Source organism: Oncorhynchus clarkii, chromosome 15 (assembly GCF_045791955.1).
Source record: "Oncorhynchus clarkii lewisi isolate Uvic-CL-2024 chromosome 15, UVic_Ocla_1.0, whole genome shotgun sequence".
Lineage (NCBI taxonomy): Eukaryota > Metazoa > Chordata > Actinopteri > Salmoniformes > Salmonidae > Oncorhynchus > Oncorhynchus clarkii.
The window spans coordinates 567501-586552 of NC_092161.1; the positions used below are offsets into that span (position 1 = coordinate 567501).

General features: G+C 43.7%; 1 protein-coding gene across 1 annotated transcript in view; it reads right to left on the minus strand.

Moving 5' to 3' along the window:
* Positions 1-666: 666 nt before the first annotated feature.
* Positions 667-19052, minus strand: part of LOC139366648 (vasoactive intestinal peptide receptor 1b) — a 319811-nt gene continuing 301425 nt past the window's right edge. Inside the window, exons 9-13 of the mRNA XM_071104323.1 lie at positions 15220-15292; positions 11153-11244; positions 7684-7813; positions 6018-6059; positions 667-894 (exon numbers count right to left, since the gene is read on the minus strand). Of these exons, the coding sequence (XP_070960424.1) occupies positions 667-894; positions 6018-6059; positions 7684-7813; positions 11153-11244; positions 15220-15292 (565 nt within the window). The remainder of the gene's footprint in view (positions 895-6017; positions 6060-7683; positions 7814-11152; positions 11245-15219; positions 15293-19052) is intronic.

A 19052-nucleotide genomic window follows, 5' to 3' on the forward strand; every position in this document is an offset into this window, starting at 1 on the left:
ATATGTGTGTGTGTATCTCTGTATCTCTGTATTTTTATTTTTTTAATTTCACCTTTATTTAACCAGCAGGTTGAGAACAAGTTCTCATGAGGTAGTTGGATGGGCTATTTACAGATGGGCTATGTACAGGTGCAGTGATCGGAAAGCTGCTCTGACAGCTGGTGCTTAAAGCTAGTGAGGGAGGTATGAGTCTCCAGCTTCAGTGATTTTTGCAGTTTGTTCCAGTCATTGGCAGCAGAGAACTGGGAGGAAAGGCGGCCAAAGGAAGTGTTGGCTTTGGGGGTGACCATTGAGATATACCTGCTGGAGCGTGTGCTATGGGTGGGTGCTGCTATGGTGACCTGTGAGCTGAGATAAGGCAGAGCTTTACCTAGCAAAGACTTATAGATGACCTGGAGCCAGTGGGTTTGGCGACGAGAGTGTAGCGAGGGCCAGCCAATAAGAGCATACAGGTCACAGTGGTGCGTAGTATATGGGGCTTTGGTGACAAAACGGATGGCACTGTGATAGACTACATCCAGTTTGCTGAGTAGAGTGTTGGAGGCTATTTTGTAAATGACATCGCCGAAGTCAAGGATCGGTAGGATAGTCAGTTTTACGAGTGTATGTTTGGCAGCATGAGTGTGTGTATGTGTGTGTGTCTCTCTCTCTCTCTTTCTCTGTGTGTCAGATAATTGAGGAGTCATCCTGGCAGAGGGGGAGAGAGGAGGGAGAGGGGAGAGGAGGGGGGCAGGAGGAGGATGCGCGGCGTGTCGTTGGGCTGCAGCTCAACATTGAGATCTGAGTGGTGCCGGTACTGTTCCCCATAGAGGGGTGCTGGTGCTTAGTGGTGTCAGAACCCATGTGGTGCTGCAGGTTCCACCACCTCCACTTCCTCTTCATCTCAGACTGCACCTGGGGTAGGAGGAGAGGAGAGGGAGAGGGGGAAGAGGAGGGGGGTAGGGGGCGGAGGGGGGAGGGAGGTGAGGGGAGAGAGAGGAAAGGGGAGGGGAGAGCCGGGGAGGGGGAGAGAGGAGGGAGAGGGGAGGAGGGCGAGGAGAGAGAGGAGGGAGAGGGGAGAGGAGGGGGAAGGGAGAGACAAGGAGGGGGAGAGGGGGAAAGAGGGGGAGAGAGGAGGAAGAGGATAAATTGAATGAGAGGAGGAGGAGGGGTGGAGATAAGAGATCGCTGTCAGTTATATTTATTAAGTATCTCATGATAAACTGTAGACCTCAATACTTACCTAGAGAGTTTTCATCTGCATTTTTCGTAGCTGTCTATATACCACCACAAACCGATGCTGACACTGAACTCAATGAGTTGTATACGGCCATAAGCAAAGAGGAAAGTTCTCATCCAAAGGCAACTCGCCCTCCACTTGGCAAATCTGATCATAACTATCCTCCTTATTCCTGCTTACAAGCTCAAATTAAAGCCAGAAGCACCAGTGACTCTGTCAATAAGTAAGTTGTCAGACAAAGCAGATGCCAAGCTACAAGCCGGTTTTGCTAGCACAGACTGGAAAATGTTCCGGGATTCTTCCGATGGCATTGAGGAGTACAGCACATCAGTCACTGGCGTCATTAATAAGTGCATCGATGACGTCGTCCCTGACCGAGTCTGTAACACCAACATGTTTCAAGCAGACCACCATAGTCCCTGTCCCCAAAAACCCTCGGGGCGGCAGGGTAGCCTAGTGGTTAGAGCGTTGGACTAGTAACCGGAAGGTTGCAAGTTCAAACCCTCGTTCTGCCACTGTTCCTAGGCCGTCATTGAAAATAAGAATTAGTTCTTAACTGCCTGGTTAAATAAAGGAAAAATAAAATGACTACAAACCCGTAGCACTCACGTCCGTAGCCATGAAGTGCTTTGAAAGGTTGGTCATGTCTCACATCAACACCATTATCCCAGGAACCCTAGACCCACTCCAATTCACATACCGCCCCGACAGATCCACAGATGTTGCAATCTCTATTGCACTCCACACTGCCCTTTCCCATCTGGACATAAGGAACAACTATGTGAGAATGCTATTCATTGATTACAGCTCAGCGTTCAACACCATAGTGTCCTCAAAACTCATCACTAAGCTATGGACCCTCATGAATGCATGGCCAAGTTTGCTGATGACACAACAGTGGTCACAGTGGTCATCAACAACAGACAGCCTATAGGAAGGAGGTCAGAGACTTGGCTGTGTGGTGCCAGGACAACAACCTCTCCCTCAACGTGATCAATACAAAGGAGATGATTGTGGACTACATGGAAAAGGAGCCCCGAGCATGCCCACATTCTCATCGATGAGGCTGCAGTGGAGCAGGTTGAGAGCTTCAAGTTCCTTGGTAACCACATTCATCAACAAACTGACATGGTCCAAGCACACCAAGACAGTCATTAAGAGGGTATGACAAAGCCTATTCCCCCCCAGCAGACAATATTTGACATGGGTCCTCAGATCCTCAAAAGGTTTAGCTGCACCATCGAGAGCATCCTGACTGGTTGCATCACTGCCTGGAATGGCAACTGCTCGGCCTCCGACCGCAAGGTACTACAGAGGGTAGTGCGTACGGCCCAGTATATCACTTGGGCCAAGCTTCCTGCCATCCAGGACCTCTATACCAGGCAGTGTCAGGAAGGTCTAAAAAATTGTCAAAGACTCCAGCCACCCTAGTCATAGACTGTTCACTCTGCTACGGCACGGCAAACAGTGCTGGAGTGCCAAGTCTTGGTCCAGAAGGCTTCTTAACAGCTTCTACCCCCAAGCTATAGGACTCCTGAACAGCTAATCAGACCCCTCTAGGGGCAGTATTGTCAGGAAAAGATGTCCCAGGTCTACACTGGGCTATTGTCTCTAATCTGTCCCAGGTCTACACTGGGCTATTGTCCCTAATCTGTCCCAGGTCTACACTGGGCTAGTGTCCCTTATCTGTCCCAGGTCTACACTGGGCTATTGTCCCTAATCTGTCCCAGGTCTACACTGGGCTATTGTCTCTAATCTGTCCCAGGATTACACTGGGCTATTGTCTCTAATCTGTCCCAAACAACACCAAAGAGGAAGAGACGGCAGAGGAAGAGACTGCCAGGGAAGAGACCACAGAGGACAACACCAAAGAGGAAGAGACCGCAGAGGAAGAGACCGCAGAGGAAGAGACTGCAGAGGAAGAGACTGCAGAGGAAGAGACTGCAGAGGAAGAGACTGCAGAGGAAGAGACCGCAGAGGAAGAGACCGCAGAGGAAGAGACCACAGAGGAAGAGACCGCAGAGGAAGAGACCACAGAGGAAGAGACTGCAGAGGACAACAACAAAGAGGAAGAGACTGCAGAGGACAACAACAAAGAGGAAGAGACTGCAGAGGAAGAGACAGCAGAGGAAGAGACTGCAGAGGAAGAGACTGCAGAGGAAGAGACTGCAGAGGAAGAGACTGCAGAGGAAGTGACCACAGAGGAAGAGACCGCAGAGGAAGAGACCACAGAGGACAACTGTTATGGGATTTTTTATGAATAATGACTAAATTAGATATACGGCACTATAACTGGCAAGAAGTCTATCCTGTCTTTCTAGTAGTGTTAAATAATGCTTGTTCATTAGGAAAGGGTTATATGGAATGTACCTAGGAAGAAAGGAGTCTATGTGGGGGTAGAAGGAGTACGGAGAGGAGCATTAACCTATGTTGGAACCGACCTGGATGTAAATCTGTGGAGATAAGAGAGGCCAGGGAGAGTCCCACCAGAGTTCTAGTATCTGGGAGAGCCTGGAACTGTCAGCTGAGTGGTTATAAACTGTGGTTAGACTCATGAGAAAATCCCTATGTTTGCGTGTATGTATGTGCGTAGGTTAGAATGGTATTAAAGGAATGTATTTGTGAAAACTCTCGCAAATAAATCGGGATCTGATCAATTGTGAGCTGGGAATTCTGTCTGTTTTATTTCAGACCAGAACTTTACAACCTCTGGGTATCAGACAGATAAAGATAATTGGAATTGATAAACATTGATTACAAAACTACTTAACAACAACACCAAAGAGGAAGAGACCGCACAGGACGAGACCGCAGAGGATGAGACCGCAGAGGACGAGACCGCAGAGGAAGAGACAGCAGAGGAAGAGACAGCAGAGGAAGAGACAGCAGAGGACGAGACAGCAGAGGAAGAGACAGCAGAGGAAGAGACAGCAGAGGAAGAGACAGCAGAGGAAGAGACCGCAGAGGGAGAGACCGCAGAGGGAGAGACCGCAGAGGGATAGATGAAAGAGGAATAGACCGCAGAGGACGAGACCGCAGAGGACGAGACCACAGAGGGAGAGACCGCAGAGGACGAGACCACAGAGGGAGAGACCGAAGAGGACGAGACCACAGAGGACGAGACCGCAGAGGACGAGACCGCAGAGGACGAGACCACAGAGGGAGAGACCGCAGAGGACGAGACCACAGAGGACGAGACCGCAGAGGACAAGACCGCAGAGGACGAGACCACAGAGGGAGAGACCGAAGAGGGAGAGACCGCAGAGGACGAGACCACAGAGGACGAGACCGCAGAGGACAAGACCGCAGAGGACGAGACCGCAGAGGACGAGACCGCAGAGGACGAGACCGCAGAGGACGAGACCGCAGAGGACAAGACCACAGAGGGAGAGACCGCAGAGGACGAGACCGCAGAGGACGAGACCGCAGAGGGAGAGACTGCAGAGGACGAGACCACAGAGGGAGAGACCGCAGAGGACGAGACCACAGAGGGAGAGACCGCAGAGGACGAGACCACAGAGGGAGAGACCGCAGAGGACGAGACAGCAGAGGACGAGACCGCAGAGGAAGAGACCGCAGAGGAATAGACCGCAGAGGAAGAGACCGCAGAGGGAGAGACCGCAGAGGGATAGACGAAAGAGGAATAGACCGCAGAGGACGAGACCGCAGAGGGAGGGACCGCAGAGGGAGGGACTGCAGAGGGAGAGACCGCAGAGGGATAGACGAAAGAAGACGAGGCCACAGAGGACGAGGCCGCAGAGGGATAGACGAAAGAGGAATAGACCGCAGAGGACGAGACCGCAGAGGACGACACCACAGAGGACGAGACCACAGAGGGAGAGACCGCAGAGGACGAGACCGCAGAGGACGAGACCGCAGAGGACGAGACCACAGTGGGAGAGACCGCAGAGGACGAGACCACAGAGGATGAGACCGCAGAGGACGAGACCGCAGAGGACGAGACCGCAGAGGACGAGACCGCAGAGGACGAGACCGCAGAGGACGAGACCGCAGAGGACGACACCACAGAGGGAGAGACCACAGAGGGAGAGACCGCAGAGAACGAGACCACAGAGGACGAGACCGCAGAGGAATAGACCGCAGAGAAAGAGACCGCAGAGGACAACACCACAGAGGGAGAGACCGCAGAGGACGAGACCGCAGAGGACGAGACCGCAGAGGACAAGACGACAGAGGGAGAGACCGCAGAGCAATATGAGATGGGGAGTTCCATGTAATGATGGCTCTATATAAAACTGTACACTTTCTTGAATTTGTTCTGGATTTGTGGACTGTGAAAAGACCCCTGGTGGCATGTCTGGTGGGGTAAGTGTGTGTGTCAGAGCTGTATGTAAGTTGATTATGCAAACAATTTGGGATTTAACATAGTAATGTTTCTTATAAAAAGAAGAAGTGATGCTGTCAGTCTCTCCTCAACTCTTAGCCATGAGAGACTGGCATAGTATTTATATCAGCCCTCTGATTACAATGAAGAGCAGAACGTGTCGCTCTGTTGTGGGCCACCTGCAGCTTAACTAGGTCTTTCCTTGCAGCACTCAACCACAAAACAAGACATTAATACATAGAAATAGAATGAATATAACTGACAGATCTTTGACTTCCGTTCTATTTCTATTTCTATGCATCCAATAGGCGAAATCCAGATAGATCACTTTTGAAAAACTGGGCCTTAAACACACTGCCCTCCTAACCCTAATCCTGCTTCATGTAAACTCAGGTGTTAAGCAGGTGCAGTGTGTTTATAACAGTAGTGTGTGAACGTCAGGGTGGCTCTTACCTCTCCGTTTAAGAAGCAGTAGAGAACAGCAACCGCAAATCCCTAGGGAAAGGAAGAACAGAAAGAGCATTAGCTGTCTGTTATAGTCACCCTAACCCTGGGGAGAGCAGAGTCTGGTACATGAACCCAGTGTACCCTGTTATTCTGTTGTTCATAACAATACAAGGCAGGTAGCCTAGTGGTTAAGAGGTTGGGCCAGTAACCTATACTGCACCGATACTGCACATATACTACACCTACTATACGTATACTTTGTCTATACTACATCTATACTACACTTATACGGCATCTATATCACATCTATACTACATCTATACTACACTTATACTGCATCTATATCACATCTATACTACACCTATACTGTGCCTATACTACACCTAGACTACACCGATACTGCACATATACTACACCTACTATACGTATACTTTGTCTATACTACATCTATACTACACTTATACGGCATCTATATCACATCTATACTACATCTATACTACACTTATACTGCATCTATATCACATCTATACTACACCTATACTGTGCCTATACTACACCTAGACTACACCGATACTGCACATATACTACACCTACTATACGTATACTTTGTCTATACTACATCTATACTACACTTATACTACACCTATACTACATCTATACTACACTTATACGACATCTATATCACATCTATACTACACTTATACTACACCTATACTACATATATACTACATCTATACTACATCTATACTACACTTATACGACATCTATATCACATCTATACTGCACCTATACTACACCTACTATACGTATACTTTGTCTATACTACATCTATACTGCACCTATACTACACCTATACTGCATCTATATCACACCTATACTACACCGATACTGCACATATACTACACCTACTATACGTATACTTTGGCTATACTACATCTATACTACACTTATACTACACCTATACTACACTTATACGACATCTATATCACATCTATACTGCACCTATACTACACCTATACTGCATCTATATCACACCTATACTACACCTATACTGTGCCTATACTACATCTATACTACACTTATACGACATCTATATCACATCTAGACTACACCTATACTACACCTATACTGCATCTATATCACACCTATACTACACCTATACTGTGCCTATGCTACATCTATACTACACCTATACTACACCGATACTGCACATATACTACACCTATACTACACCTATACTGCATCTATATCACACCTATACTACGCCTATACCGTGCCTAGACTACACCTATACTACACCTATACTGTGCCTATGCTACATCTATACTACACCTATACTACACCGATACTGCACCTATACTGCACCTATACTACACATATACTACACCTATACTACACCGATACTGCACCTATACTACACCTATACTACACATATACTACACCTATACTACACCTATACTGCACCTATACTGCACCTATACTACACATATACTACACCTATACTACACCGATACTGCACCTATACTACACCTATACTACACATATACTACACCTATACTGCACCTATACTGCATCAATACTATACCTATACTACATCTATACTACACCTGAAGAGTTAAAAACATTTTGAGGGGAAAGTTAGCCTAATTTTGCAACCCTAGTGGTTCCATACCTGGAATGATCCCAGTATGAGGTCGAAGACCAGCCGTTGCTCTGTGTTCACCTTCTCTGGGATGAAGGCAAACACGATGAAGTTGATCCCAAAAAGAGGGATCAGCAGCAGGGTGGACTTGGCCAGCCTCCTACACAGAACAACAAAGAGAACAGAAACTCAAGAAGTAACTTTATGACCTAGTTATTCAACAATCTCATTCATCCTTTTACACATCAAGCGAACTTCAAGTAGCTTTATGACTAGTAGCTAGTTGTTAATCAGTCTCATTCATCCTTCTACACAGAACATCAAGAGAATATCATGAAAAGTAGCCACAGAAAGCTGAGCTCTAAACCACAGAGAGTTGAGCCTCTAAACCACAGAGAGTTGAGCCTCTAAACCACAGAGAGTTGAGCCACTTAACCACAGAGAGTTGAGCCTCTAAACCACAGAGAGTTGAGCTACTAAACCACAGAGACTTGAGCCACTTAACCACAGAGAGTTGAGCCACAACCTCTTACTTCTACCCCCTCCTTTTTCGAAAATTCTGTTAAAAATCACGCAACTTTTCAGCGTCCTGCTACTCATGCCAGGAATATAGTATATGCATATGATTAGTATGTGTGGATAGAAAACACTCTGAAGTTTCTAAAACTGGTTAAATCACGGCTGTGACTATAACAGATTGTGTGTTTCATTGAAAAACGCAAGAAAAACTGCTCTCTGAAAGCTAAAAATAATTTCCATAAGTCACTTCCATGAGTTGTTAAAAGAGGACAGAATTTAATATCGACCTGCATGCAATTCATACAAATTCCACACGATGTCGCCATTGTCGTCATTTTCAATTGAATTAATTGTTGGAAAATCCATCTATCTGGCATCCGTTTCTTCCAGTCTTCACCCGGATGTTGTTAATGTGGACATGGGCAGCCATTGATTTGCAAACGAGGAGCTATTGAATATACATCGCCCTGTAATCATTTTGATAGATTATAAACGTTTACTAATACCTAAAGCTGGATTACAAAAGGATTTCGAAGTGTTTTGTGAAAGTTTATCGTCAACTTTTTTAATTTAAAAAAATTACGCAGCGTTTAAAAACGATGTTTTTTTCTGAATGACACAGCTTCCATACAAAGCTATTTTGGGTATATATGGACCGATTTAAACGAAAAAAAGACCCAATAGTGATGTTTATGGGGCATATAGGAGTGCCAAGAAAGAAGCTCGTCAAAGGTAATGAATGTTTTATATTTTATTTCTGCGTTTTGTGCTGCGTCGGATAAGCAGAGTCTTTGTTTACGTCGCATTCATGCATTTTCAGGTGGTGCATGCTATCAGATAATAGCTTCTCATGCTTTCGCCGAAAAGCATTTTAAAAATCTGACTTGTTGGCTAGGTTCACAACGAGTGTAGCTTTAATTCAATACCCTGCTTGTGAATTTTGATCAAGGTTTGAGTTTAAACGAGTACATTTAGCATTTAGCGTAGCGCATTTGCATTTCAAGGTGCCTACTTGAGACATATGCGTCTCAAGTAGAATCAAGAAGTTAACCACAGAGAGTTGAGCTACTAAACCACAGACAGCTGAGCCACTAAACCACAGAGAGTTGAGCCACTTAACCACAGAGAGTTGAGCCACTTAACCACAGAGAGTTGAGCTACTAAACCACAGAGAGTTGAGCCACTTAACCACAGAGAGTTGAGCCACTTAACCACAGAGAGTTGAGCTACTAAACCACAGACAGCTGAGCCACTAAACCACAGAGAGTTGAGCCACTTAACCACAGAGAGTTGAGCCACTAAACCACAGAGATTTGAGCTACTAAACCACAGACAGCTGAGCCACTAAACCACAGAGAGCTGAGCCACTAAACCAGAGAGATCTGAGCCTCTAAACCACAGACAGCTGAGCCACTAAACCACAGAGAGCTGAGCCACTAAACCAGAGAGAGCTGAGCCTCTAAACCACAGACAGCTGAGCCACTAAACCACAGAGAGTTGAGCCTCTAAACCACAGACAGCTGAGCCACTAAACCAGAGAGAGCTGAGCCACTAAACCACAGAGAGCTGATCCACTAAACCAGAGAGAGCTGAGCCTCTAAACCACAGACAGCTGAGCCACTAAACCACAGAGAGTTGAGCCACTAAACCACAGAGTGCTGGGCTCTACATCACAGGGAGCTGAGCTCTACATTTCAGCAGTATAATGTCAAGGCATTTTGCCATGCCTCTGAGGTTCTGAGTTTCCGGGGGTCGGTCGGCATTGGTTGACGTGATCAGCTTCCTGATGAGGAGTTTGTTGGTCGTGGAGGTGGTTGCCTATGGTAACACGACAACTGGGGGTCTTAATGCGTGTTGTTATGAGGCGGCATGGAAACAGCAGAGGTTGTTGCTCACACTCAGAACAGCTATATATAATGTGGAACCTGCTGGCAGCGCTCCCATCCACTGCTTAGCTTATTTTAGTGAGCATTAGTTTACTAGTTTCACTCTTGTCTTTTTCTTCATGGCAATGATTATGCTATATAAAAGAAGGGTCTATTTGAAATAACTGTGATATGTGTCATGCTTATCCCGCTCCCTCTCGCCAGTGTTCGTCGCAGGGCATAGTGGCATTTTTTGTAAACTTCTGGGTTAGAGTCCCGCACCTTGAAAGTGGCAGCTCTACCCTTTAGCTCAGTGCGAATGTTGCCTGTAATCCATGGCTTCTGGTTGGGGTATGTACGTACAGTCACTGTGGGGACGACGTCCTTGATGCACTTATTGATAAAGCCAGTGACTGATGTGGTATACTCCTCAATGTCATCCGAAGAATCCCGGAACATGTTCCAGTCTGTGATAGCAAAACAGTCCTGTAGTGTAGCATCTGCTTCATCTGACCACTTTTTTTATAGACCGAGTCACTGGTGCTCCCTGATTTAATTTTTGCTTGTAAGCAGGAATCAGGAGGATATAATTGTGGTCAGATTTGCCAAATGGAGGGCGAGGGAGAGCTTTGTTCGTGTCTCTGTGTGTGGAGTACAGGTGATCTAGAATCCCTGGAGAATATCATGTGAGTCTTGCTTGTTGTTAAAAAAATCTTTGTCTATTCCAAGGTGATCGCTGTCCTGATATCCAGAAGCTCTTTTCTGCCGTAAGAGGTTGCAGAAACATTAGGTACAAAATAAGTTATAAATAACGAAGAAGAAAAAACCCCACATAATAACACAATTGGTTGGGCGCCCGTAAAACTGCTGCCATTTCTTCCGGCGCCATTTCATCTAGTGGCATGCTAACGAGTACTGGTTAGACTAGAGACATTCTAATGAGTACTGGTTAGACTAGAGACATACTAATGAGTACCGGTTAGACTAGAGACATACTAATGAGTACTGGTTAGACTAGAGACATACTAATGAGTACTGGTTAGACTAGAGACATACTAATGAGTACCGGTTAGATCCATATTAACGAGAACTGGTTGTACTAGAGCTCTACTTACAAGTACTGGTTGGACTCGTTCCTTCCAATGTCTGGACAGTTGATCTTCTGCCGGAGGATCCTGATGATGCAGATGAAGAGGATGAAGTTCATCTGGATGAGATTAAGAGATATTTTGAGATATTTAAATAATACTGAACCCTGTGTGGACTTTTGTCTTCTCTACTCTACTCTGTAGAGTAGACTCTACAAACTATTTTGGTCTGTTCTCTACTCTAATAAATTATATTGGTGTGTTCTGAATTCCACTCTACTAAACACTACTGAGTTTTTCTGTACTCTACTCTTCTAAACTCTACTAAGCTCTACTGGTGTGTTCTGTACTACACTCTACTAAACTCAACTGTCAAGTCCTGTACTGTACTCTATCATACTAAACTCTACTGGTATGTATTCAACTAAACTCTACTAGTGAGTTCTGTTCTGTACTGTTCTGTACTTGGGTGTTCTGTACTTTACTAAACTCTACTGGTGTGTTCTGCACTCTACTCTACTAAACTCAACTGGTGAGTTCTTTACTTGACTCTATTATACTAAACTCCACCGGTGTGTTCTCTACTAAACTCTACTGGTTCTGTTCTGTACTCTACTAAACATACTGGTGTGTACTGTATAACACTAAACTCTACTTGTGTTTTCTGTTTTCTGCTAAACTCTGCTAGTGTGTTCTGCACTCTACTTCACTAAACTCTAAAAACACTACTAAACTCTACTGGTGTGTTCTGTATTTTACTCTACTAAACTATACGGGTGAGTTCTGTAATGTACTCTACTAAACTCTACTGGTGTGTTCTGTATTTTACTCTACTAAACTATACTGGCGAGTTCTGTACTGTACTCTTCTAAACTCTACTGGTGTGTCCTGTATTTTACTCTACTAAACTATACTGGTGAGTACTGTACTCTACCGAACTCTACTGGTGATTTCTGTACTGTACTCTACTTTACTAAACTCTAATGGTGAATTCTGTTCTGTATTATACTTAACACTACTGCTGAGTTCTGTACTGTACTGTTCTCTACTAAACACTACAAAACTCTACTGGTGTGTTCTGTGATCTAATCTACTGGTGGGTATTTACTGTGCTCCAATAAACTCCAATAAACTATACTCGAGTGTTATGTACTGTACTTTACTTAACTCTACTCTGGTGTTCTGTAATGAACTCTACTATACTGTACTGGTTTGTCATGTACTGCACTATACTAAACTATACAGGTGTGTCCTGTACTGTACTAAACCAAACTCTGTGGTGTGTTCTGTACTGTACTCTACTAAACTCTACTCGGGTGTTCTATTTTGTACTCTACTAAACTCTACTGGTGTGTACTGTATTGAACTATACTAAACTCTACTGTTGTGTTCTGTACTGTACTCTACTAAACTCTGCTGGTGTGTGCTGTACTGTACTCTACTAAACTCTACTGTTGAGTTCTGTATTGTACTCTACTTGTGTGATCTGTACTGTACTCTACTAAACTGTACTGGTGGGTAATGTATTGTACTCTACTAAACTCTACTGGTGTGTTCTTTATTGTACTCTACTAAACTCTACAAAATTCTACTCGTAAGTTATGAACTGTATTCTAGTAAACTTAACTGGTGAGTTCTGTACTGTACTGTACTCTACTAAACTCTACTGTTGTGTTCTGTACTGTACTCTACTAAACTCTACTGTTGTGTTCTGTACTGTACTGAACTAAACTCTACTGTTGTGTTCTGTACTGTACTCTACTAAACTCTACTGTTGTGTTCTGTACTGTACTAAACTCTACTGTTGTGTTCTGTACTGTACTCTACTAAACTATACTGGTGAGTTCTGCACTGAACTCTACTAAACTCTTCTCGGGTGTTCTGTTTTGTACTCAACAAAGGTCTACTCAGGTGTTCTCTACTGTACTCTACTAAGCTCTACTGGTATGATCTGTACTGAACTCTACTAAACTCTACTGGTGTGGACTGTACTGAACTCTAATAAACTCTACTAAACTCTACTGGTGTGGACTGTACTGAACTCTACTAAACTCTACTGGTGTGATCTGTACTGAACTCTTCCACACTCTAGTGGCTTGATATGTACTGTACTCTACTAAACTCTACTGGTGTGATGTGTACTGTTCTCTACTAAACTCTACTAGTGTGTCCTGTTTTGTACTCTACTAAACTCTACTCGGGTATTATGTACTGTAATCTACTAACCTCTACTGGTATGATCTGTACCAAACTCTACTAAACTCTAATGGAGTGTTCTGTACTGTACTTTACAAAAATCTACTGTTGTGTTCTATTTTGTACTCTACTAAACTCTACTCGGGTGTTCTGTTTTGTACTCTACTACACTCTACTCGGGTGTTCTGTTTTGTACTCTACTACACTCTACTCGGGTGTTCTGTTTTGTACTCTACTACACTCTACTCGGGTGTTCTGTTTTGTACTCTACTACACTCTACTCGGGTGTTCTGTTTTGTACTCTACTACACTCTACTCGGGTGTTCTGTTTTGTACTCTTCTCAGCTACTGGTGTGATGTGCACTGAACTCTACTAAACTATTCTAAACTCTACTCGGGTGTTCTGTTTTGTACTCCACTAAATTATACTGATGTTTTCTGTACTCTACTTAACTCTACTAGTGTGTTCTGTACTCTGCTTTACTAAACTCTAATAAGCACTACTAAACTCTGCTGGTGAGTTCTGTCCTGTCCTGTACTCTACTAAACTCTACTGGTGTAATGTGTACTGTTCTCTTCTAAACTCTACTGGTGTGATGTCCACTGAATTCTACTAAACTCTACTAGTGTGTCCTGTTTTGTACTCTACTAAACTCTACTTTTTTGATCTGTACTGTACACTACTAAACTCTATTGGTGTGTTCTGTTTTGTACTCTACTAAACTCTACTGGTTTGATCTGTACTGTACACTACTAAACTCTATTGGTGTGTTCTGTTTTGTACTCAACAAAAGTCTACTCGGGTGTTCTGTTTTGTATTCAACTAAAATATACTCAGGTGGTCTGTCCTGAACTCTACTAAACTCTACTGGTGTGATCTGTACTGTACTGTACTAAACTCTACTCCTGTGTTCTGTACTGTACTGTTCTAAACTCAACTGGTATGGTGTGTACTGCACTCTACTAAACTCTACTGGTGTGGACTGTACTGAACTCCAATAAACTCTACTGAACTCAAAAAAACTCTACTAAACTCTACTGGTGTGGACTGTACTGAACTTTACTAAACTCTACTGGTGTGTTCTGTACTGTACTCTACTAAACTCTACTGGTATATTATATTTTGTACTCTACTAAACTGTACTCGGTTGTTCTGTTTTGTGGTCAATTAAACTCTACTCGGATGTTCTGTACTGAACTCTACTAAACTCTACTGATGTATCTGTACTGTACTCTACTGTTGAGCTCTGTACTGTAACCTTCAAATCTCAACTGTGAGTTCTGTACTGTACTGTTCTCCACTAAACACTGCAAAACTCTACTGGTGTGTTGTGTACTCTACTCTACTTAACCATACTGGTGCTTTCTGTACTCTACTAAACTTTACTAGAGTGTTCTGTACTCTACTTTTCTAAACTCTAATAAAAACGACTAAACTAAACTGGTGAGTTCTGTACAGTACTGTACTCTACTTTACTAAACTCTACTGGTGTGATCTGTTCTGTACTCTACAAAACTCTACTGGTGTGATCTGTACTGTACTCTACAACACTCTACTGGTGTGGTCTGTACTGTACTCTACAAAACTCTACTGGTGTGATCTGTACTGTACTCTACAACACTCTACTGGTGTGGTCTGTACTGTACTCTACAAAACTCTACTGGTGTGATCTGTACTGTACTCTTCAAAACTCTACTGGTGTGGTCTGTACTGTACTCTACAAAACTCTACTGGTGTGATCTGCTGCTAAACTCTGATGGGGTTTTCTGTACTGTACTTTACTAAACACTCTTCTCTCCACAGTGATAACCATAACACCTACTTCTGAGGGAATCAGAGTGAGAGTTGAATCCCTTCATGCTAATGTTGAAAGTTGAGGAGCGGCTGAACAACTCACCAGGATGGAGGCCAGGATTGGTGTCTTAATGATCCACCAAAACATCTCAGTCTTCTCAATTATGTCCCAGCACCTGGTAACATATAGGTGACATCACATGTAATATTACATGTCCCAGCACCTGGTAACATATAGGTGACATCACATGTAATATTACATGTCCCAGCACCTGGTAACATATAGGTGACATCACATGTAATATTACATGTCCCAGCACCTGGTAACATATAGGTGACATCACATGTAATATTACATGTCCCAGCACCTGGTAACATATAGGTGACATCACATGTAATATTACATGTCCCAGCACCTGGTAACATATAGGTGACATCACATGTAATATTACATGTCCCAGCACCTGGTAACATATAGGTGACATCACATGTAATATTACATGTCCCAGCACCTGGTAACATATAGGTGACATCACATGTAATATTACATGTCCCAGCACCTGGTAACATATAGGTGACATCACATGTAATATTACATGTCCCAGCACCTGGTAACATATAGGTGACATCACATGTAATATTACATGTCCCAGCACCTGGTAACATATAGGTGACATCACATGTAATATTACATGTCCCAGCACCTGGTAACATATAGGTGACATCACATGTAATATTACATGTCCCAGCACCTGGTAACATATAGGTGACATCACAAATATTATTACATATCACACAACACCTGGTAACATATACACTACTGTTCAAAAGTTTGTGGTCACTTAGAAATGTCTTTGTTTTTGAAAGAAAAACACATTTTTTTGTGCATTTAAATAACATCAAATTGATCAGAAATACAGTGTAGACATTGTTAATGTTGTAAATGACTATTGTAGACTATTTTGCAATTCTGTTGTCCTGATTAAAGAAGCAATAAAACTGTCCTTCTTTAGAATAATTGAGTGTCTGGAGCATCAGCAATTGTTTGTTTGATTACAGGCTCAAAATGGCCAGAAACAAAGACCCTTTCTTCTGAAACTTGTCAGTCTATTCTTGTTCTGAGAAATGAAGGCTATTCCATGCGAGAAATTGCCAAGAAACTGAAGATCTCGTACAACGCTGTGTACTACTCTCTTCACAGAATAGCACAAACTGGCTCTAACCAGAATAGAAAGAGGAGTGGGTGGCCCTGGTGCACAACTGAGCAAGAGGACAAGTACAATAGTGTGTCTAGATTGAGAAACAGATGCCTCACAAGCCCTCAACTGGCAGCTTAATTAAATAGTACCCGCAAAACACCAGTCTCAACGTCTGCAGTGAAGAGAAGACTCCGGGATGCTGGCCTTCTAGGCAGAGTTCCTCTGTCCAGTGTCTGTGTTCTTTTGCCCATCTTAATATTTTACTTTTTATTGGCCAGTCTGAGATATGGCTTTGTCTTTGCAACTCTGCCTAGAAGGCCAGCATTCTGGAGTCGCCTCTTCACTGTTGACGTTGAAACTGGTGTTTTGCTGGTACTATTTAATGAAGCTGCCAGTTCTGACTGGGTGTATTGTATCCATTGATTATTTTAGAATATAACCTAAGTGCCTCATGAGCTAAGTTCAACTGTCTTAAACCATTAACAATATAAACCTGTTTTACCCTTAAGTTTGTAAACAAACTATATATCCTCAAAACATGGTTAAAACTGTGATATCATGGATTCTATGTCTTTGAATCCATAGTTCTGTCTATGAATTTCAGAGTGGTTATATTTCTCCAGCCCTCATCCCTCAGCTTTTTACCAAAATAGTGGTGGGGAGTACCATTTGTTATTGTTTCAACTGCTGATTGCTGCTTTAAGGTCAACAGCATCATGAACCTTACACACTACCAGGACATTTGCTTCTTCCTGGAGAATGAAATTAACCCCAAGCACACATCAAATTCCACAAAGAAAAAATGTACCACTAAATGTATATTTTGCATGGACATCTCAGTATTTGAGATGTCCATGCTAAAGGACCTCCTTAAACTTGACCACAAAAACATCTGGATCAGATGGTTTAGACCCTTTCTTCTTTAAGGTTGCTGCCCCTATCATCGCCAAGCTGATCTCCAATCTTTTTAACCTGTCTCTCCTCTCTGGGGAAGTCCCCATTGCTTGGAAGGCAGCCACGGTGCATCCTTTATTTAAAGGGGGAGATCAAGCTGTTCCTAACTGTTTTAGGCCTATTTCTATTTTGCCCTGTTTATTAAAAGTGTTGGAAAAACTTGTCAATAATCAACTGACTGGTTTTCTTTATGTCTATAGTACACTCTCTGGCATGCAATCTGGTTTCAGCTCAGGTTATGGATGTGTCACTGCAACCTTAAAGGTCCTCAATGATGTCACCGCAGTGAGGCTCCCGTGTTCCACCTTGGTGATTGTGTCTGGCACCTCCTGGTGGAGAGACGTTTTGAACAACCAAGACTCTTCCTACAGCTGGACTCTTCCTAGATCTGGACTCTTCCTAGAGCTGGACTCTTCCTAGAGCTGGCCGCCCGGCCAAACTGAGCAATTGGGGGAGAAGGCCTTGGTCAGGGAGGTGACCAAGAACCCGATGGTCACTTTGACAGAGCTCTAGAGTTCCTTTGTGTAGGCGGGAGATCCTTCCAGAAGGACGGCTATCTCTGTAACACTCCACCAATCAGGCCTTTATGGTAGATTGGCCAGACGGAAGCCACTCCACAGTAAAAGGCACATGACAGCCCGGTTGGTGTTTGCCAAAAGGCACCTAAAGACTCTCAGACCATGAGAAATAAGATTCTCTGGTCTGATGAAACCAAGATTGAATTATTTGGCCTGAATGCCAAGAGTCACGTCTGGAGTAAACCTGGCACCATCCCTATGGTGAAGCATGGTGGTGGCAGCATCATGCTGTGGGGATGTTTTTTAGCGGCAGGGACTGGGAGACTAGACAGGATTGAGACAAAGATGAACGGAGCAAAGTATAGAGGGATCTTTGATGAAAACCTGCTCCAGAGTGTTCAGGACCTCAGACTGGGGCGAAGGTTCACCTTCCAACAGAACAACGACCCTAAGCACACAGCAAAGACAATGTAGGAGTGGCTTGAGGACGAGTGGCCCAGCCAGAGCCCGGACTAGCTGTGCAGAAAATAGCTGTGCAGCAACACTACACATCCAACCTGACAGAGCTTAAGACTTTCTGCAAATAATTATGGGAGAAACTCCCCAAATACAGATGTGCCAAGCTTGTAGCGTCATACCCCCGAAGACTTGATGCTGTAATCACTGCCAAAGGTGCTTCAACAAAGAACTGAGTAAAGGGGTCTGAAAACGTATGTAAATGTGATATTTCAGTAGTTTTTTTTTTACTTTCCAAAAATGCAGCCTCTTCTGGCTGTTTAAAGTACCTGGTAAAGTAGACTACTATTTGAATATGTCCCAGCATCGGAGACATGATAACCAGACTTGTTTTTTGTGGTTTGTTGCTAACCTTACTTTGCTACCTGCCAACATTATGTTTTTTATTTTTTAATGACCGTTTATATTAATATTTTTTCTCTCGCTCAACTTTTTTAATTCAAAGCGTCCGGGGTGAAAATAATTATCTGGACGTGGTTCGTCAGGACCTACACCAGCCGAAGCTAAGTAGTAACATTAACCTCTTTGGGCTAGGGGGCAGTATTTTGACGTCCGGATGAAAAGCATGCCTAAATTAAACTGCATGTTACTAAGGCCCAGAAGCTAGGATATGTATATAATTGGTTGATTTGGATAGAAAACAATCTAAAGTTTCTAAACCGTTAAAATAATGTCTGTGAGTATAACAGAACTGATATGGCGGGCGAAACCCAGAGGACAAACCATCCCCCCCAAAAAATGTCAGCCTA